At 42.3% G+C, this 22,107-nt stretch overlaps 1 protein-coding gene across 3 annotated transcripts in view; it reads right to left on the bottom strand.

Annotated features, from left to right (window-relative positions):
* vta1 (vesicle (multivesicular body) trafficking 1) overlaps positions 1–22,107 on the bottom strand; it is a 93,095-nt gene that overhangs the window by 51,784 nt on the left and 19,204 nt on the right. For all 3 annotated transcript variants that reach the window (XM_049590186.1, XM_049590187.1, XM_049590188.1), the window contains exons 2-3: positions 17,029–17,123; positions 7,387–7,514 (exon numbers count right to left, since the gene is read on the bottom strand). In XM_049590186.1, the coding sequence (XP_049446143.1) occupies positions 7,387–7,514; positions 17,029–17,123 (223 nt within the window). The remainder of the gene's footprint in view (positions 1–7,386; positions 7,515–17,028; positions 17,124–22,107) is intronic.

Genomic DNA, 22,107 nt, shown 5'->3' with positions numbered 1-22,107 from the left:
CAGTGTGTGAGCTGTGGCCTCAACATGTTGGAGGAAGTTTCTTATTCCACCAAAGTTTCCCATAAACATTCACCTCTGAGCCTCAACATGTGTGTGTACGTCATGAAGGTGGACGTGTGTGCCAATGTGTGCTCTCTTGTGTGTACCTGCCTACATGTGTATTCGAGTGTATACCTGAGTGTGTGTTTATTATGTTTGTACCTGTGTTGTGGTGACACACACACACACACACACACACACACACACACACACACACACACACACACACACAGAGCGGTGGTTCTGTCGGCGCACACCACAGCGCCTCGTAAACCTCCAGGCTGTTTGTGTTCCCCTTCAGCGGAACAGAAATATTACCCAGTCCTGCTCAATATACCTGCTGGAGACAGAGAGCTTCTGAGCGCTTATTTACACCACAAACAAGCCTGCAGGAGCCGTCGCCTGCTTCCATTCATCGCCCAGCTGCTCACACTTACTGACAGGGAGGGAAACTAAACTTCCTGTTGTGATGCCCTGTTTACCCCTACAGAACGCGTAACCACTCATGAAGAAGAAACTGTATCTAATGCCTGACTATCAGAAACATTACTCCTGTTGGTTTTGACCTTGAATCTCAAATACCTGAGTGTTTTTTTAATTCATCTTGTAGATTGTGTTTGACTTTTTGCACCACAAGAATCTGTCACTTTAATGCTCAACTGTTAAAGTTGTGCAGAAAACCGATTCTTAGATGTGCAGACATATAAGTAAGAGATAATGCCCGACGGGGTTTCCATTATCACGTTATGATGGCCGACATGGAGGCCTGAACCGTTTGACATGCAGCGGAGTGATAATGGACACCTTGAAGGGCATTAATCCGCTCATACCCTGATCACTGACCAACAAAATAAAAAGTACGAATATTTGTTCATATTTTTACACTTTTTACAATCAAAATCTAAAGTTCTTCACAAGCCATAACTCGGTTTCCTTGGTAACACCTAAGGGTTTACCTGACAGCTGAAACAATCGTTACCACCACAAAAATTTCTTATTCAATGGAAATGTTATTCACTACTCCAGTAAATAAGGCGAACCTTAGATGCAACATAGCCATGGGTGATATCCTGGTCCGCCCACCTGTTAGCCAGAAAGCTAACGTACCACCACAGAAGCTAAGCACTGCGCTGCTGTGGACAAGGGCAGCAGCAAAACAAATTTTATCCATCCAAAAAGAATCAATTTAAGCTGACGCTGTATTGAGAATATTTCCACTGCTTTACTTTGACACAGACGGCCCTTTCTGACGAGAAGCCGTTAACAGCTTCAGCTCCACATCTATGCTCTCACCAAATCCACTGGACTCCAGTGGCAAGTAGAATTACCGCCCCACTGTTGTACGCACCAGTCACGCTTCTCTTACACTTAACATCCAAGTCCGTGAAAACATGAATGCTTCACACCCACACAAAGAAATGAGGGGAAAGGGACAAATACAGGAGGATCCCTCCTGGACAATATCGTGTTACCATGTGAAAGCCACATAAAAATTCATCCTTCTCTGAGGATTTATTTCATTCCCAGATATTTCCTGTCAGGAAAAGACCTTTTAAAATGTCCACAGATCATATTCCAGATAAGTGGAAGGAAAGGACTGAACTGGGCAGGATCATTTAGGAATCATGAATCATCCAGTGAAAGAAATCCTATTGTTCAACTTGTATAATTACATAAAAACGTTTTTCACTGCTGGAAAGATGGTCTTTTCATCAAACTAGAATTACCACCCATGGTTGTATGCTTCTGTGCACCAGTCCAGCTTCTCTGACAGTTTCCATCCATGTTAGTGAAACACAGAAGATCTATACAATCAGCACAGTTTCTAGATTAAGGTGCTCACAGACTTGGGCGTACTATAAGCGGAGCAGACTCCACGAGGGATGTCTGCAGTCATTTGGGCTTCCACAGTCGAGCACACTTCCGGGTTGTAGTTTCCTGTAAAAATGTCCGCGAAAAATCTCCGTGATGTGAAAAATACATGCCGAGCAGTCTTTTGTGTACACTGGTGCACGGAGCGGAGTCCGCGTTGAGCTTTGCGTGCACAGGGCCTGCGGACATCCGCTTTTAGTCCAGGAGGACCTCCGCAGAGTCCGCTCCGCGTACGTTCCGCCCGAGTATGTTTGGGCCTTTAGGGAGCGATCACACTGAGATGAAACGCCAGAACTGCGACGCCAGTAAAACCATTGTTTTCCTATGATACGGCGTGTCTGACCGGCGTTCAAGCATTTTTTTAGACGCTTCTTTTTAGACGCTTCTTTTTAGATGCGCGTAGACGCTATAAAGTTAAAATATTTTCAACTTTTTGAGTGTCAGACGCCAGTAGCTAGCGCACACTGAATAAGCATTTCAAGCATCTTTAAAGCGTCCACGTCTCTAGTGTCTCATTTCTGTGTGATCGCCCCCTTAGAGTCACCAAACATATCATCACTTAATTATGTTATCCTGTTAGACATTTTGTGTCAAGTTCTGCCATAATTAGTGTATGAATTATGGAAATTGAATTATGGAGTTATGGAATCATGTTTTGTAAGGTCACACTGACCTTCCAATCAGTTCATTATTAAGTCCTAGTGAACATTTGTGCTAAACTAAAAATACATTCAAGGTGTTCTTGAGATATCGCGTTTACAGGAATGAGACACATGAGGTCACACAGACTCAACCTTTCACCTGTAACCACCAAAATATAACAGTTCATCCTCAAGTCCGTGTGGACGTTTGTGCCAAATTTAAAGAAATCCCCTTGAGGTGTTCACAGGAATGAGACACATGAGGACACTCAAACTTGACCTTTCACCTATAACCACCAAAATATAACAGTTCATCCTCGAGTCCGAGTGGACGTTTGTGCCAAATTTAAGGAAATTCCCTTGAGGCGTTCTGGAGATGGACAGACGGATGGACGGGCAACCTGAAAACATAATGCCAAAGAGTTAAATTATTAAGGCCACCACGCTGTAATGTCCAGGGCTGAAAAAAAAAAGCCAATGCAGAAGTGCCAAAAACTGCAGTTGCTCTAATGGCCACTTGAGGCGGGCTCCAAGAGCAACTCAGTCCCCACAGACCCCCATGTTAATATGTTAGACTTAACAGCAGAAATAAACATGTTTACAGCCTGGTACAAAAATCAGTTTTGATCTCTGTAGCTAATTTCAACATTCATGACAACTGTAAAGAGGCTGAATTTATATATAACTCACCTGTTTACATTTTATTAAGGCTTAAAGTTATGCACGAATAAAGGAAGGCCACTCTAAGTGACAAGCTGTCTGCTGATAGTGTCAGCTCAGCTTCTTAGTCCAATCCACCCGTCACTCCTACACAGCTCTGCCCTCTCGCCCAAATATGTTCACTTCTGGCTCCAAAAAAACAGGATGGCAATGGCCAAAATGCCAAATTCAGGTCTTTAAGATGGGAGTCAATACACCAATGGGTGACGTCACAGTAGCTATGTCCATAATTTATACCATCTGTGGGACCAACACATCAGTAATCACATCTGGCTGATTAATTTCCCTCAGAATAAAAGAATATATCACATATCTACTTCCACACAGGTGCGCAGTAGAGGGACGAGCAGAGCACAACTTAGAAAAGAAAAACTCCCTCACACTGTGCAACTTGTAATATAATGATTTTATTACTGAAATGCTGCAGCACTAAAATCATTATATTACAAGTTGGACAGTGTGCGGGAGTTTTTCTACAAGTTGTGATTCATTTCCCTAAAATACAAAGTGAGACTACTTTTATTTATAGCTTCCTCCTCCTTCTCCGTGTTTCTCCTTCCATTTTGATCTAACATATTACTCATTTCTGTGGAAAAGGAGGCGCTGATGATGAGACAATTATTGGCACTTGAAATGTTAAAACAAATGCAGCCTTGACATGATTTACACCACACCCAGTCCTCCAGCTTTCACTTCAGTCCTGTCAAAACACTCTTATCACACTTTTCTGATATGAAGTAGGCTACTCATATGAAAGCACATACACACACACACACACACACACACACACACTACATCAACAGGCTGTAAGTACGCTGGCTGAGCTGCTTTCCTGACCTAAATTATAGATGAAGCCAAACTTTCTACTTCCATGGAAGAAAGAGTGACCTGCTGCCCCTGTGGCCGTCTGGGACTGTCTGTCCAGACTGAAAAGCCCTCTGAGACAAATATGTGGGCTATGTTAATATCAAAAATAATTAAAAAAAAAACTACTATGACCCAAGAGATTAGAAAAGCACGTTTCAGTTCCCTTGACAGTCTGGGAAACTCTGGGTGAAGAAATCAGTGCAGACTGATGTGAGCATTGAAAACAGTCCGTTAACGTTAAAGGTGCAGCACTTCCTTCCTCATTAAACATTTGCAGAACTCATTTCTATAATATTTTAAATCCTGTATTGTTCACATGTATCAGACCGTTTCCTCTGCAGGAACTAAAAGACCTTTACATTAAGGTGTGTCCATTGTGTCTGCCTCTGCTTTTGTTTACACTTGTGTCGCTTGTTGCTCCTTCCTGTCGCCCTCCCACTGTGGGTGGGGCTCTTTCGTTAATGTAACAATACTATTGTTTAAAAGTCATCATGTGTGAATGTGAAATGAGTAAATAAACAACAGCACCACTTTTTAAATTGTTGCCTGTTTCTGTGTACTCGAAAGGACATTTATAATTTACAACAGCAAACACATTTGGGAGAAAACACAACGCAGCCCAGATTATGTTTGTTTTCAACATAGAAATACATCATCAATATTGACACTGCTGCTGCAGTGCTGCCTGCTGCTGTAACTACTGTATTTCCACAATAGAAGGCTGGTACTCCACCATCTTAAAGTCCATTCTCACTGAGGGCGAATGTCCGCACGGATTATTCTCGTGGAAAAATATAAAGGTTGGACACCGGGGCAGAATTTTCGTGGAATTCGCCGGCGGGACTACACAGCTGGGCCAATGAAATTATTTGTTTATAGACGCGCAGACCCGGGAGAGTCCGAAATCCAGCCAGGCACGACAGTATGAGAGACAGGTTGATAAACCTCGTTTCACAGCACCCCGTCCTTTTTGATAAAAGACGGGATGATTTTATGAACAACGAATTAAAGGACAACGTCTGGCAATCCACTGTCCAGCTTGGTGGCTGCAGTGAGAGTGGAAAGTGCTAAAGAAAGTTGATGTTGACGTTTGTTAAACGTTAGCTTGCTAGCTCGCTGCTGCTGCTACTCTCGTCTATGTTCACCCACACCTGTTCCCACTGCGCGGACTTGGAACACAACAACGCGAAATTCTGTACCGTGCCTGTGTGTATGGTTTGGATGTGGAAAAGCGGGAATATTCCGCAAATCCATCACGCATTTCCGCATCGCGGCAGTGAGAATGAACATTTATGGAGCTGTGCAGCCACTGCACTGTCAACAACACAGTCATTATAATCTTTCACTATAAAGAGCCTTGTGTTAACAAATGAAGGGACTCTGTCAACAGAAACTCTCTCAGATGGCTTTTATTTTGAAACGGAGACAGGAAGCATCAAGTTAGACATTTTGTTTTATATTTTTTTCATGTCTGTGACTAGGGGTGGGGGGAAAAAAAATCGATTTTTAGATGCATCAAGATTCGGTCTTGAACGATGCGAGCATCGATGTGGAAAACTCATAATCGATTTTACTTTTATTTTTATATTTATTTTTCAAATTGCCGTAACTCCTCGACCATTCATTACTGTAGTGACGTCATTATCTGTGGAGGAGGGGAGGGAAGTGAGCACAGCAGGAGGAGAGTGACAGCTGACAAGGAGTGCAAGTTGGAGTAATTTGGCAGTGTTTCGTGGAATTTGGGTGGCGTTTTCTTTGTAAATAATATTTAGTGTTGTAAATAACAGTATTTGTGTTTTTTTGAGAGCTTTTTTTATGCTGTGTTTTTTCCCATGTTTTCGTCGTGTTTTCACCATAGTTCGTAGTTTTGCCATCGTTCGTCCTTTTTGCAATAGTTCGTGTTTTTATATTTCAAAGATAGTTATAGTCAGTTATAGGTTTGTAAATACTGGAGGAGAAATGTCGAAGAGGTCGACGAGGGACAGGAGAGTCCCGTTGGGATTTGTGGATGAGGAGGATGGACCGGAGGAGACTGGTGGAGTGTCGTCATCTCAACCACAGTAAGAAATACAGTTTGTATGCACTGGATATGTATTCCCAGCTTTATTACAATAATGTTTTTCAATATCTAGTGTAAATTTTCTTAGAATCAAGAATCGTTTTATAATCGAAATCGTTGCCTTCGGAATCGGAATTAAATTGAATCGTGAGGTGCCTAGAGATTCCCACCCCTATCTGTGACAGTTAAAGACACTGAAGCTGTACTGAAAGGTGATTTAGTGTCACTATGGTTTTCAAAAGCCGATTTTTACAGTATATTCTTGCTGAAACTGCCCATGTTACCCGTGTTTAAATGTTCGCAGCTGAGCAGTAGAGGAACACGATCATGTGACCAATGTGCTGATGGCAGCAAACAAGGAAGCAGTCCTGAGCACTTGTAAGGAGGCAGGTCGGGATGTTGGATGGGACACAGAAAAATCTGACTGTCCCCTGGCGCTGCGTGCTTAGAGACATTTTAAGATTTGTCCTCACCACGTTTCTTTTCCTGAACCTAGCCACAGTAACTTTATGTTAATAACATAACTGTACGTTAAGGACGTAATGTCATTCGTGGGGCACAGATTCGGAGGAAATCACTATTCTATGAGAAAACGGTGTGTGAGCAGTGTGGCCGGAGAGGAAACAAGGGAGGAAACGAGCAGACAAAAGGAAATAAGAGAAAAGGCAACAAGGAGAAGAAAGAAGTGAGGGAACGAGAGAAAATGAGCAGAGGAAAGGAAATGAGAGGAGAAGAAAGGAGAGAAGAGGGGAGGAAAAAAGGAAACAAGAAAAAACACAAGGAGAGAAGAGGAAATGAAAGGAGAAAAAGGAGAGAAGGGGGAGGAAACTAGAGGAAACAAGAACAAAGGAGAGGAAACAAGGAGGGAACAAGAGAGAAAATGAGCAGAGAAGTGGAAACAAGAGGAGAAGGAAGGAGTGAAGAGGGGAGGAAACAACGGAAACCAGAGAAAACAAGAGGAGAGGAAACAAGGAGGGAAGAGAGCAGAAAAGGGGATGAAAAAAGAGATGAGAGGGAGGAGAGGAGAGGAGAGGAGAGGAGAGGAGTCCTCCACAGTGTTAGGGGGAGCGAGGACCACACTGAGCAGTTGGAGATGACTCTGCCCACATGACCCTGTGAGGACACACACACACACACACACACACACACACCTGAGCCGAACATATCAAACCTCTGATGTTTCCTTACTTGTGGAATCTGCCCGAACGGTCCTCGTTGTCGGCATACAGGAACATCTTTAAGGCGTAGTTTTCAATGTGGGCGTTCCCCACCACCTCCTGATTGATGGAGTCGTTGTCACCCAGCTCCTTCTTCATCTGGAAAACAAACGACACACACACTGATTAAAAAAACAATCAATCACATTCATTAATCCATCAGTGATGAAGTCTTCAAAGTAAAACACTGTGGATCTCTCAGTGAGGCTGTGATTGGCTCAGGCTTTTATTGTGAAAGGAAAATGCTTGATGCAGAGCACTCACAGGAGGAGGAAACACTGTCACTGAAATGAATTAAATACTTTGAAAATAAAAATGAAATATTGAAATGGCACACACAAACATCCACATGAATACACACATAGAGTGAGTGAGTGTGTGAAGTCACACACTAAAAGCAATCAAGATAAAAAGAGACATGAAGAAGAGAAAAAAAACAAGGACACACACTCACACACACTAGAGATAAAGCTCTCTTTCACACAGCTTCATTCATTTTCAACACTCTAACGATAGTCGTCAGCGTGACACAACAGTTTCAGTGATCAGAGAGGTGACGCGTTACGGTCTAGCTGAAATCTTTTTTAAGTGCTCTCTTTATAAACGTATAAAAACACTGAGTCAGAGTTTGGAAGATTCAAACACAGCGAGTGAGAGTGACATTGATCAGAGGCTGAATTTTGTCCTGTTATGTAATAACATGACGAAAAACAGAGAAGAAACAAACAGCTAAAAAATGAAAAATCAAATTGAAATGAAAACATCTGATCTGTGAGGCTCAAGAGGAAAAAAGCTGCTGTCAATCACACAGAACATTTACCTCCTAAGGATCAGTGTCAGGGTGGATCAGGCCTTATTTAAAGGTCATGTAAGTAACTTTTTACATGTCAGGATTTCCCACATATTCATTTATTCGTGGTGGCCCACCATGATGAATTCTCTATTTGTGGAGCTGACCTTTCATTAAGAGCACTGTTGGAGTGGTTAGCATTGTCACCTCACAGCAAGAGGTGACAATGCTTCCTGGTTTGAACCCCAGGGTGGGGAAGCCCTTCTGTGTGGAGTTTGCATGTTCTCTCCGTGTCAGGTGCTCTGGCTTCCTCCCACAGTTTTTAATTGCCAATGGGTGAACAGGTTGTAGCATACTTAAAAACTGAGACCTTCCCTGACGTTGTCTTTAAAGAGCCAACAGACAGCATCTTTTCCTAAATATATCATTATGAAAATAATGTGGGTTGCACAGGGTAGTGGCCACAGTAAAATCAGACTATCTGCGTCTACATAGGTTACTTAGTGGCTTTGCAATCTTTGCAATAAGCTTCTGCCACTGGTGCCGAAATTTTGCAGAAAAAAATCTGCTTTAAGGCAGGAAACGCGTCACGTATTGCGAAATTGGTCGGCCCGCCAATCAGGGACTGGAGCTGGTCGTTATGAGGAGTTGGGCATGAGATAGTTGAGTCACAAGCACAATGGCAGACGGACAAAGTTTGGAGACAAGTGAAAACCGGCCTAGCAAAAGAAAAGGAGCTCCTCTGTGTGAGGAGGCAAAGAAGAGCAAAAAGGAGAGTGATGAAAGAAGAAGAAAAACAAGAGTAAACCTCAGTCAGGCGTTCAAGAGATGGAGGGAGCTCCATGACCAAAGAGGCTTCAGAACCCATGTCCAGCTAGCTTTCTTTCTAATGGATCCGTAAGTAACACGGCTAAATGTTAGCTAGCCGAGAGAGGACTGTACTATACTGGCTGCTAGTTCATTCCTAGCTGGCCAGCATCGCAAATCGCCACAACCAGGGACCGGGTAGTGAGTGTTGGTCGGCTGACATCCTGGTTGCCATTCTACGGCAGCCCTCGGACAGTGATACCCCCCTCTCTTCCTTCTGTTCTCTTCTCATGGAGGCAGCTATCGACGGACATCGCCCAGCTAAGTTACGCCCAGCTAAGTGAACACTGAACTTTGTTTCCCATTCAATTTGAGCTCCAACCGGCCGCATCGTTTCCACACGCTACTGTTTATTCTACAATGGGGACTGTTTACATGTGCATATTGGTATAATTCCACTGTGTCCACTGTTGTTTGTACTGATACTGTACATATTGGTATAATTTACTGTGAGTTGTTTGTACTGGTACTGTGCATTCTGGTATAATTGTTTGCATTAGTATTTGTTTTTTCTTCAGATAAATCTGATAATTGTTGCTCGGTCTCTTTACTCATTTATTCAGTAGAGTGTCCACACACCTTCTCATTCTACATATACATAGAGGTATACTGGTGGCTTTACAGCCTACATTTCATTTAAGTTAGAGAGTGTAATAGAGTCATATTATTGATGATCTCTGATCCCCACGGTCAATTTGGTTGTTGCGACAGTGCGACGCAACGCCACTGACGCTAGGTGGCGCCAAGCTAAAAAAAAAAAACCCCGAATCCTATCTGTTGCCTCTTTAACAGCCTGTGGACTGATTTTCATATGAAGGATTTGTCACAAATTTTCCAGGAAACACAACAACGTCGGCTGAGGCAGTGGGGGGCGTTTGTCACTGCTAGTTCTCTAAAGTTGATTTGGTGTGTCTGGGCCTTAACGTGTCAGATACATAATCAGCACTGAATATCTTCTAATGCTATGTAACTGTAAGTATCAGATCAGATACAGTGTCAGCTGATGACCAACATTAAAGCTCTCAGATCAGACTCAGGGCCAAGAAACTTCAAATCTCTACTGGTGACTTTAAAAACAATATTCTTATCTTTCACTCACATGTGCACTTACTTCTGCACCGTGATTCATGACAGCATCACTAACATCTGTTTAGAAGTCTAGCTTTTAAAATCCCGTACACACCTGGATGTGTTAGTTAAACAAAAACAGACTTTTGATTTAGAGCATTCGGAACATTTCTCAGTCATGTTCAAACATTTCATCTCGAGTGAGCACGTCTTTGCTTCAGTGGGCGCCAAATGCCATTTACTCTGCTCCCATCTCACTCCATTCACCTTCACTTTGCATGTATAATTCCTCTTTCCATTAAATACCACCCCCCCACTCCCCCCACCCCACCCCACCCCATCCCCACCCCTCTCTCTCTTTCTCCATCACAGCGTCCAGCGAGGCTTCAGGTTTCTCGTAAAACCTCTAAAAGCAAACACGCTGGTTCCCTCCAGCAGGTGGACCCTGACCAGCCTGAATAGATACACTGTTCAATCTGTGTGTGTGTGTGTGTGTGTGTGTGTGTGTGTGTGTGTGTGTGTGTGTAAAGCAGAGGAATGTAAAGCCACTGTGCTGAGTGCATATTGAAGGAAGGACAACTGGTCAGAGAATAAAAACAATCTGGGATCAAAGTAAACTCACTTCACTAAACAAAGTCTTTCTGACCCAGGTTCTTCTCGTCTCCATGTGACCGTTGACTAAATGTGAATAAAGTGAATTAAGAGAGCAACTTTCAACAAGTGGAAACTCATCAAGGGTGAAAGAGGTGACTACGATGTGAACCCTGTAGGGGGGTCCGGGGGCATGCACCCATGGGAAGAAATGTTTTAAAATATCAGCTTTAAAATGTGGATTTTCAGTCAATTTCAGCAGAAGGACTTGAGGGTGAAACGCAGACTGACCAAACTGACCAACTGACCATAGCATAGCATCAGGCCGGCTCAGACCAGGGTCGTGATGCCACACAGCTGGTTCAATATCAGCAAAGTTTCCCTTCATATTCATTGGCTTGTGTGGCGATCAGCAGTGATGTGGTGGTTCACTTTTACACTGATCTGTAGCCTATAGTTCGGCTTTAGCTTCTAACTATCTTTGTCTTTTTAACCTGTTGTTGCTGCTGAGTCAGTTTGACATCCTGGATACGTCAAACTGACATATCCAGGATGTTATGGACATTATGGACAGGCTACGTGACTAAAAACAACAACAACACGTGTTTGTGTTTTGTTTTAGGTATTCAAGAATATTTTATTGATCGCCTGGCCTCCGATGACCAAAAAAAAAAATTACAGGTCTCTGATTGAGGGTCAAAATTACCTGAGCTCTGGATGGGTCGGGCAAATTTTACACCACCTTTTAGACGACCATCACATCATATTGAAGGCTATCAATATTTATCACCTTCAATATGATGTGATGGTCACGTAGCCTGTCCATAATGATTAAATGTCATGCTGCTAGCTTGCTAACGTCAGCACACTTAACGTATGCTAACGTTACATTACACAGTGTTTAATGATACAGTCTGTTATCTCCCTATTACTCTAATCTTTCCTGCTTATCTCTCAAACAAATAGTTAATTTCTAAATTAATATTGGTACTCATTTCAGTTACTGGAGGCCACTGTCTAACATCATCAATCCAGCAATTCATGATGCTGTCATTGTAGAGAGTCAGTTCACAATGACAGCATAATGAATTGATGACTGACACATGTCACCGCAGCAATGGCGCCGCCGCAAGATGGCGGCATACACAAATCGCTCGCCGAATTCGTCAATATCCTTCAAACACAGACTGTAGACCCCTCTGTCTACTTCTTTCTGGAATCATTGTTTTAAAAATGTGACAATATTTCTTCAGTGAGTGCAGTTAGTTACAGTGTGGGCTCGATGTTAGCTCCGACAACTTGATGGACCATCACAAAGGGGCGGGGCTTAGCGACGGGGTAAATTCAGCTTCTGTTTTCGGTCAGCACATTTGCCTCTTTCTAAGGCAACATAATTAAACTAATTTAACAAGCGTTCTGTTTCACTACATCACAAGTAAGGTAGGTCCATTTAGCTAATTCTCTGTATTTTTTAATTTCTACTAGGGATGAACTAACTGAAATTCTGGGCCAATACCAATATAGATTTTTTTTGTTGCGGTGTTGATAATAATTCCCCTTTTAGTTCCAAGACAACAAAGTATCCCAATTATAAAAGGTAATTGTGATTCAAGTCATAAGTCATAAGCCTTCATTACATGACCTTTAAATGAGCACAGATTCAATCAGACACATTCATGAAACAAACTCTACTACAAACTAGTCTTTAATAACTGCTTCAAAAATCTTTTTTTTTTGTTTATGATATATCATAATATTCTCTCTATTATCTATTTTGTATTGCTGTGAAAACATAAAAAATGTCTCCTTCAGACCGCTGAATTTATTCAAATTTCTCAACCAAAACTACATTTTTACAAGATTACATTTGAACACATCATGAAAATGTTACAATAATATAATATAATATAATATAATAATAATAATATATAATAATATAATAATAATAATAACAATAATAATAATAATAATAATAATAATAATAACCAGTAACAACATGGAGAAATCTACATCCAGAGCCGTGACTTTGTGGACGGACCAAATGTACAGAGCTGTAAAGTTGTCCACCATGGTACCAGTTAGCTGCTAGCCAACCATAGCTAGCTTGTTTGTCCACTGTTTGGTCTGTGACGTAATAGGTCAACAGGTAAAAGGTCCAATACTAACAAGCTGAAAGAGGGCATAACTCCACCTATCGCAGAGGAGTCGGACACCGTGCTTGTGTACTGGTACAAGGACAGTAGTCTAATGAAAAAGCCTGGTTGAACTATAAACGTAGCTTGACTTAACTGCATGTAAACATACTGACAGGGAGGAAGAGACAGGCTCAGAGCTACAAAGCCATGCCCTGAACAACTCAAATAAAGACGGAGGAAAGAGAAGTCGGGGAGAACGCAGAATGTGTTATTAAATAATTAACGGTATGAATCACAGCAGCAACTCTGCAAAGTGTCTGACAGCCAGACGTCACTGGTTCCTGCTGACTTTAACAGCTGGCTGCTTAATAAAGACAATCAAGAAACAGTGTGTGAGAGTAACAGCAGTGAGGCATCTTTAAAAAAACACTCAAATTCAATTGACGCTCACAAATTCACAGAGAGATAATTAAAACAACATGTATTTTTAGATTCCAACCTCTGAGCTCTAAATTTAGCAGCGTCCGACTGCTGCTGCTGCTGGTTTCCCACCTTACTGGTTTTTACACAAGTAAAAAATGATTTTCCACCGTCCCAGTGAGAGCAACGCCTCGGAGAGTTGAGCCGGCGATGACGGTGGAAAATAGAATTAATGAGTCCAACATGTACTGTATGTATGAGCCAGGTCACCAGGGAAAGGAGGGGGGGCTGTGGTTCGTGTATCGACTCACTCACTCTAGAAATGAGTCACAACTACTGGCAACAGTTCATAAAAAAACATGGACCATTAAAAAAACTCAGGGTATCCCCATGTTTCAGAGAGCTGCACTGACACGAACTGTTAAGAAGATAAAAAGTCTAACAGCAGAAGTTGAGGCTGATCTGCTCTCCATCAAGACAATAAAGATATGAGTCCTAAATAAATAATCAGGCTTCTCCATGTGTGGTGGACTGCTGCTGGATCTATGCTGTGAGCAACTGGACGCTAAAAAGTAACCAGAAAGAAGGGCAGTGAAACATGCAATATGTAATAACACTGCTTAATACTGTGATGATGATATGACTCGTGATACATAAACAAATACTGAAGTGTACAGTTTTAATGTCTTAGTGTTTTAGGTCAGTGCTGCTAACATACACCCCAGATAATGAACAGCTTTGTACCCTCAAATAAAAAACTGAAATGCAGTGACAGGTTTTCTATTGTAGCGTTAAACTTGTGTTTGATGTGATATGGTTCTAATTATGGTTAAATTCATGTGTGTTGAAAATGTATCCGAAAGTTAAATAAAATCCAAATCTGAAACTTTATTAACAAACTACAGAAACAGACAAACTGTCTCCCAGATTGTTCCTGAGTTATGATGTTGAGTCATGGCCTGAAAAGTGTTTTATACAAAGCATTACGATGTCACAGTCCAGCTGACCATTGACCTTTTGGATATAAAATTTCATCACTTCATTATTTTATCCTGTTAGACATTTGTGTGAAATGTTGTCATAATTAGTGTATGAAACCCTGAGATATGGCCAAAAACATGTTTTGTAAGGTCATGGTGACCTTTGACCTCAATATTCCAATTAGTTTACTTTTCATATTTTATAGTTTTAATAAAAACTACGTCAAACTTTCAAAGGCCTGCAGATATATAATTAATAACCTGTAAGTGTAACGGACAGAAAAATATCTGTTCGTAGAACAAGGAGAGCACAAACACTTAAGCTGATTATAACAAGAACACACACACACACACACACATCAAAGCAGCGGATGCGAGTTCTGTGTGTGACAGTAATGAAGATCCCTGGAGCCTCTGTAAAACCTGTGTGTGTGTGCGTGTGTGTGTGTGTGCTTGTTCCTCCTCGTCCATTGCTTCCTTTAATTGGCTCTTAGTGATCATAAAGTGAGTCCAGCATCACAGCAGGACTTCCCACCTCCTCACCCTCCTCGTCCCATCTCATGTCTCCTCGTCCCCTCTCATGTCTCCTCATCCCCTCCATATATTCATCCACCTCCTCTTAACTCCCCTCTCACCACCACGTCACCATTTGTTAAACGCTGGGTCGGACCACATGAAGGCGGACCGTTTCTGATCTTATCAAGATGCTTCAGAATCCCAAAAAAGTGAATGCTGGTGTTCAGAAATCACTCTGAAAATAAAATATAAAACATCCTTCCAGACGTGAGCCCTTTTCATCTATAAATCCTGCACCACATGATCAAAATGACTCACAAACTGAAACTAGAGACGATTTAATTTGGGCGTAGCAGCTCCATCAGTTCTCCTTCTGTTCCTCTCAGTCTCTTGGTAAAAGGCTCATTTGTTCGACCCCCACTGGGACACTTGGAGCCCGTTCACCTCCTCTCGTCTCATCTCACCACCTCCTCCCCCTCCCCTCTCCTGCTCTCCTCATCACAACAACGCCATAAAATCTAATTAGTTTGGCCCCTGTAGACGAGCTGCCTACTTTACGTAAATGTGTGTCCAATGAAAGCATCAGTACAGAGATGCTGTTTGCCCAGCGGTCTGTTGGGAAGCAGCTGGACATGATTTTCACAATTATCCTGGTTAAAATTCCCCATCATCAACTTGTGAGTGTTTTTATTCCAAATCACAATACAATCATATATTGCTCCATCACTGAGCAGTTCTGTGACTCCAAGCTTGTATCTTGTAAGTAGGGCAGGCTATCAGTACTTGATACCTGTAAGATATTGACTGAAATAACCGCGGTGTATAGAAACTTCTCCAGTCACATGATACCTGCATTTGATCCTTTGTGTGCTGGGGATCAACAAACTTTCTGTTGCTGCCGTCTCCAGACACATTCTCTGGTCACTTCAATGTTTCAGTTCAACGTTTGCTAGGTAAGCACAAGCTAACACAGCAGCAGCCGCTAACATCCAACACCGAGCCTTCAACCCTTTGAAACCAGAGCAAGTTGGTTTAGTTTCTTTCAAAAACATGGGAAGACGGCAATGAGCAGCAAAACATGAAATGACCCTAAAAATTTGGAAGATATTAGTAAAAAAAAGTAAAAGTCAAAAACAAACAAACAAGGAAAATACCTAGAAAGGGTGCTTAGCCTTAGCCTTTTTCTTTTTTCCCTATTTTTGTAAAATAATTTTCTAAATCTATCAAGTTGCTTATTGCCTTTTTACCCATGTTTTTGAAAGAAACTGCAAAAAGTTCAAAGGTTTAAATATTTGCAAAAGGCGCCTGAAATCAGCACAAGAAAAGTGATGTCGCTCCAGGTTTTAAAGGGTTAAACGGTCCCAACAAGCTCACACCAACACCGAAACAGCTTAAGTTTGACATTAATCACTGTTAGGTAACATTAGTATTGTGATACTAACAGTTAGCACTGTCACTGTGTGTGTGCGGGCAGATTTTCGCCAACTGTCCCCCAGCATGGAGCTCACACTCCTGCAGCAGCAGCTACAACCCATACAGCCTGTAGCTCCTCTTTCACCGCCTGTTTAAGGCAGGAATTTCTCGCTGTTATTCCACCTCGCTGTTCTTTATGAAAGACACGATTAAGGAACGGGTGGACAGAGTGGTCTCGCCTTTAAGCTGGCAGCAAAGGTCGAACGACCGAATCGACATCTGCGTAAAAAGAACAGCCAGCAGGATGGGACCATCGATGAGACAGGTGTGATGTTTTGATGACATGTTATGGGTGCAAGATTTGAAAAGTAGCTGATAGCAGTTAGCAGCTAACTCAAAGAAGAACAGTGACCATAAATTCCCACAAGGTGGGAAAACAATGAGGTCCAGGAGCTCCTTACCACGAAGCAGAGGACAAGATCAGCCGCCACATAACAGAGATAGTATGAGATAGTAATGTTATAAGCCATATAACAGAGATAGAGATAGCAAGATTATTGTTTATAAAGTGCTGCTGACACGTATGTTATGTCACACTAGAGGCTGATGCTGTTGTGTTACACGTCACGCCCCTCATGCCTCTTTTGCTTCCAGCATGCTGTCTGTAATCACATATTGGAGTCACACGATGCCACCATTTTACTTAAAGGGAGAGTAACAAGTGATTTATCACAAATAAACACCTGAGTAGAAGTAGTGTGACACCGGCAGCTGATTCTGGTCATTATGCTGTGGGCAGCAACAGGAACAGTACTAAAGTAGGTCCAACTTACCGTCTCCAGCTGGTCCATGAGTTTGATGAGGAACTTTCGGCACTCTGGTGTTTTACTGTCCAGCTTCATGCCGGTCTGCATGGCGTAGAGTCGACCTGCAGGACACAACAGGGAGGGGTGAAAGGTGAAGAGAATTAATCATCTTATTACCGTCCGTTTTTCTGTCCGTTTGTCAGACTCATATGGAAGACTCCAGAGATGGGACCAAGTCACACATGTGCAAGTCTCAAGTAAGTCTCAAGTCTTAACCTTCAAGTCTCAAGTAAGTCCCAAGTCATTTTTTCTTGGGAAAGTCAAGTCAAGTCAAGTCCTGTAATAGGTCAAGTCCAAGTCCAAGTCAAGTCACCTTATTATTGTAATTTTACCTGCCGAATCTGATCTTAATAAAGTGAAAAGACAAGATAGAAGTAACTGTCAGTAAACACTGACTTCATCGCTGCAATGTTTACTTTGCAGGGACGACCCCCATGCATGCGCACACACACACACACACACACACACACACAAACCAAGGCAGCAGCCAAAATCACCCATTTAGCTCATTTAACCCTGTGTTGCTCGTTCATAAAACGTACAGCTGGTCTTGTGATGAACCGGTCGGAATGTTCGCTCATGTTTTCTGGGGTTAATGTTAGCAAATAAATTAAAAAACAAGTTCCACCAAACCGACCCACTCCCCCACCCCACCCCCGTATCGTATCAAGCTAACATTAGCTACCTACCGACTAACCAGATAATGTTAGCTAATTGACAAGCACTTACTGGGCAGAATGGCTCTTCAAATGATGAACAAAGTTTAAAGTTGTCGCCTGGCTGTCCGAGATGTTTAGACGCAAGACGCATGTCTTGCACTGTGCTGTTCGTCTTTTGCCGTAATAATGGTAATTCCAAAAGCCGAAGACAATGACTCTCGGTACCCCTCCTGCTGACATGTTGATGCCTATCTGATATAAGAGGGCCTGTTTCTCCAATAAACACGTAAGGTACGTAGAGAGGGCATGACTGATTGACAGGGTAGTGATCTAATCATGACAACGCCATTCTCAGCCTGTGCTCCTACCGGGTAATCGACATTATTTTTTAAATTAATTTATTAATTTTATATTCTAACCGAAAACATGATGTGAATAACACTCAAGTCATTCAAGTCATCACGTCTCAAGTCAAGTCAAGTCCCGAGTCTTTAACTTCCAAGTCCGAGTCAAGTCTCAAGTCTTTAATTTTTTGTCAAGTCAAGTCACAAGTCATCAAAACAGCGAGTCGACTGGAGTCCAAGTCACAATGACTCGAGTCCCTATCTCTGGAAGACTCATTACAGAAAGTCGGGATGAATTTTTCTCAACACAGCTGCACAGAACCCAGACATGTTTTCTTCTCTGTAACACATCAAACGTAGAAACACAGGTGGGTCGAGGAGGTTTCCACCTGAGCCAGGACAGGCCTGATCCTACAGAGCTGTCAGAGCTTCAGCTCCCACAATCCCTCATCTGTCAATTAGCTCTGCGGTCAAGTTCTTCTCCTCACATGATGTAACTCCTTAAACTTTGCAGCTAGATGACCTGAGCAGCAGCATGAAGCCTGGAGAGACACCTGACTGTCTGACTGGAGATAAATAAACTGTTTACAAATCAATAACTTACTGTGGATTAAACACAATGAAAGCAGAGATATGTGCGCCTGTTTCATCTCAAGTGTTTATCTCGTTTACAAAACTATGAAGAACTAGAATTAGTGCTTCCTGGTTGTATGCCTTCACAAACCCTCCAGTAAAAACATGGATGCTTCACACATACATCTATTCAATCAGCACAGTTTCAAGAATTTCAAACTGTTGACCTCCACAGGACTCCACTCAGATCCAGACTGTCTACAAGGGTTTATGGTTTGATTTCTATTTCTATGTCACACTGGAGCCCGACGCTGTTGTGTTACATGTCTCGCCCGTCACGCCTCTTTTGCTTCTGTGATGCAGGCATGCTATCTGAAGACGGCATAAAGGAAAGACTTCATCGTGACTCTATTGCTCCATCTCTGTGTGGAAAGGGCTACAGACAAAGGATAGGGTTAGAGAATGCGGAACGCATTACACCAGCAAGGGTCATCACAAGTGTAGAGGTACAAACGTGTGTGAAAACCTTGTTCTCTAGTCTGAGACTTGACTGTGCAACATCTACGACACGTGGAAAAAGCTGCGATTACATGATATTAATTCTTCTGTCAAAATTGCACACACACACACACACACAAACAATTCACACACACACACAGCTTCCGTCTCCAACAGCATGAATCATCAATTGGTCCTTGAGGTGGAATGAAAACTTCCAGTAGCAAACAAACACTACAGGCCTCATCTACCTAATCCACAACAAGTGTGTACGTGTTTGAGTGTGTGTTTATGTGTACTGTATACATGCACTTATATGATATATACCGACAGGCTGAATATGCTTTGTGCAGCGAAGCTGAGTCAGCCCTGCAGTGTGAATCAGAGGGAAACAGACGCAGATATTCAGAGAGGCTGCTGGGAGGATTACCAGCTGACATTAGATTACTTTGACAGTGAACTTGTTCCTGCAGGAGCAGCACCGTGTGTGGCACCGTTAACTTCCCAGTGTAGACGTACACCCTGCATCTCTGATCACCAGAGGGATGTTACTCACATTAGGGCTGCCCCCTAATAGTTGATCAAACCTTAGTCAATCAGAGAGGTCTTTAGTCGGCAAGATTTCATTGGACGCTTAGGGGGCGATCACACAGAAATGAGACGCAGAAACGCGGACACTTCAAAGACACTTGAAACGCTGGAAGCGCTTATTCAATGTGCGCTAGACAAAAAAACCCAGCAAGGAGCACCTGTGGAGTGGGGGTGCGTGCGCAACCGGGCGACACACACACACCTCCTGTCATCTCCCCTTGAATCTAGTGTTTCCCTCAAAGACAGTAGAGACAGTAGCTTACATGAAACTAGTACTGAGGTGTGCGTGTGTTGTATAATTCTTCAAAATCAAATATTGTCAGGATAAATTTCTCGTCTTCGCATTACATTGTGTTGTCTGTCTCTCGTAAGTGCCGTAAAACTGCCGTAACTGACCAAACCGCCGTAATTGCCACGACAAAACATGAAGGAGGATTTGATTTGATTGGTGCTACTGGCGTCTGATGCTCAAAAAGTTGAAAATATTTTAACTTTTCAGCATCTACGCACGTCTAAAAACTCGCATCTAAAAAGAAGTGTCTACAAAAACGTGCGTCTAAAAAGACGCTGGAAAAACGCCTGTCTAAAAAGACGCTTGAACGCTGGTCAGACGCGCTGTATCATAGGAAAACAATTATTTTACTGGCGGCACGTTTCTAGCGTTTTATCTCGGTGTGATCGCCCCTTAAGTCGAAGAAAAAAGCTTGGGATGCACCGAAATGAAAATTTGTGGCCGAAGCCAAAGCCGAATAAAATTAAACGCTTGGCCGAATACCGAGTACCGTTGTTTAGTATTTCATTAGGTTTTGCAGATGAACGCCCTCCAGATTAGTGTTGTCACGCTTCCAAAATTGGGACCCACGATACGACACCAGTGAAAGTATCACAGTTCTGAGTAGTGTCACGATATCACAGCAAAAATGAGGCAGATGTGCCTTTTGTCATTTATAAAAAGATAAATCACTTTTCTATAATACATCAATGATATTTAAATGGAATAAATTACTTACTGACTTATTCATACTTCAAAAACAGCATCAATAAGTGATTAACATAGGGGGGACAAAATAAAATAAATAAATAAAATAAAAATCAACCAGCCACCCTCCTCCCCTGACAAGTAAAGAACAGTCCCTAAAGTGAGGTGAGGTTTGTGGACCGTTACCTGCCACAAAGAGAGAAATGTGAACGGCTCCTTTCTCCTCTGACACGTCACATACCTGTGTGCTGCCACGACTCGGCTGTCCAGGTACTACTGCGCAGTCATGACACTAAGAAGAGGAAATTATTATTGTTTCTGCTGCTGGCTGAAATCTGTACTGCACAGCGTGCTCCTGAATGATTTCTTTTGCTCACACAAAACTATTTTTAGTGGCAAATGCGAGTGCGGTGACGGACGGAGTAAAATATCGTCACACTGCCGACATTTTACTCCATCCGTCACCGCAAGCTGTTTGATTGCTTTATCAAAACTCGCCGCTATTATTCGGTCTTGTTTTTCACTTATTCCACCCAATACTGAATGTGTGTTTTTGTGCAATATTCGGCCGAATATATTCGGTTACCGAATATTCGGTGCATCCCTAAAAAAAAACACATGAAACTCTATCAGGAGCTCCACCACGTCAAACCATGTACCTGCGGTTATTCCACAGGCTAGTTAATAACATGTCGGGCAGGAAATCCAAAGTGTGGGATCATTTTGAGAAGGTGAAGGACGAACCCAAGGTGATATGTAAACTCATCTTCATTGGTCGACTACAAACATGACGTATCATCTGAAACATGGAAGTAGCTACATGCCCATTAGCCCACAGCGTCATTAACAGGCGGCTCGCTCAGTGTGTGACGTGCACTTGTAGATAAAATATAGGCCTATATTAATGAAGGTTCATTAGTACGGTTTTGTACTGTAGCACAGTGTTAACAGTGTTACTGATACTATTCTTTCTCACACCTTCAACTCAAACCACCAAAACATATCATTTGATAATCAAAATAATATCGTAAACATGCAGGAGACTAGTCAACTAAGCTGCTTTTCTACATGACAGTTTACACTCTTTATTACATCTTTTAAGGAAATGTGCTGGGATCTGTTGCTTACACATTTTCACCTCCTCACAAAGGCAAAATGCTTAAAAAAAGATGGATGGAATTTATCGACAATAACTGAGCACAGGCTTATTTAGAACTACAAAAGATGTTAATTCCTGTTGCTTTCTCAGAGTTTAAAGTGTGACTGAAACTCATTTTAAACCATCTGGAGCAGCGAGGAGAGAAAAGCTAAACACTATTACTTTCACACTTAGGTTTGTCATGTGGTCGAGACTGTTGCCAGGCGACCATCCGCATTTTGTTGCACTCCACACTGCATCCGG

The sequence above is a fragment of the Epinephelus fuscoguttatus genome, linkage group LG11 (genome assembly GCF_011397635.1).
Source record: "Epinephelus fuscoguttatus linkage group LG11, E.fuscoguttatus.final_Chr_v1".
NCBI classification, from domain to species: Eukaryota; Metazoa; Chordata; class Actinopteri; order Perciformes; family Serranidae; genus Epinephelus; species Epinephelus fuscoguttatus.
This window is presented reverse-complemented; position numbering and strand designations above follow the sequence as displayed.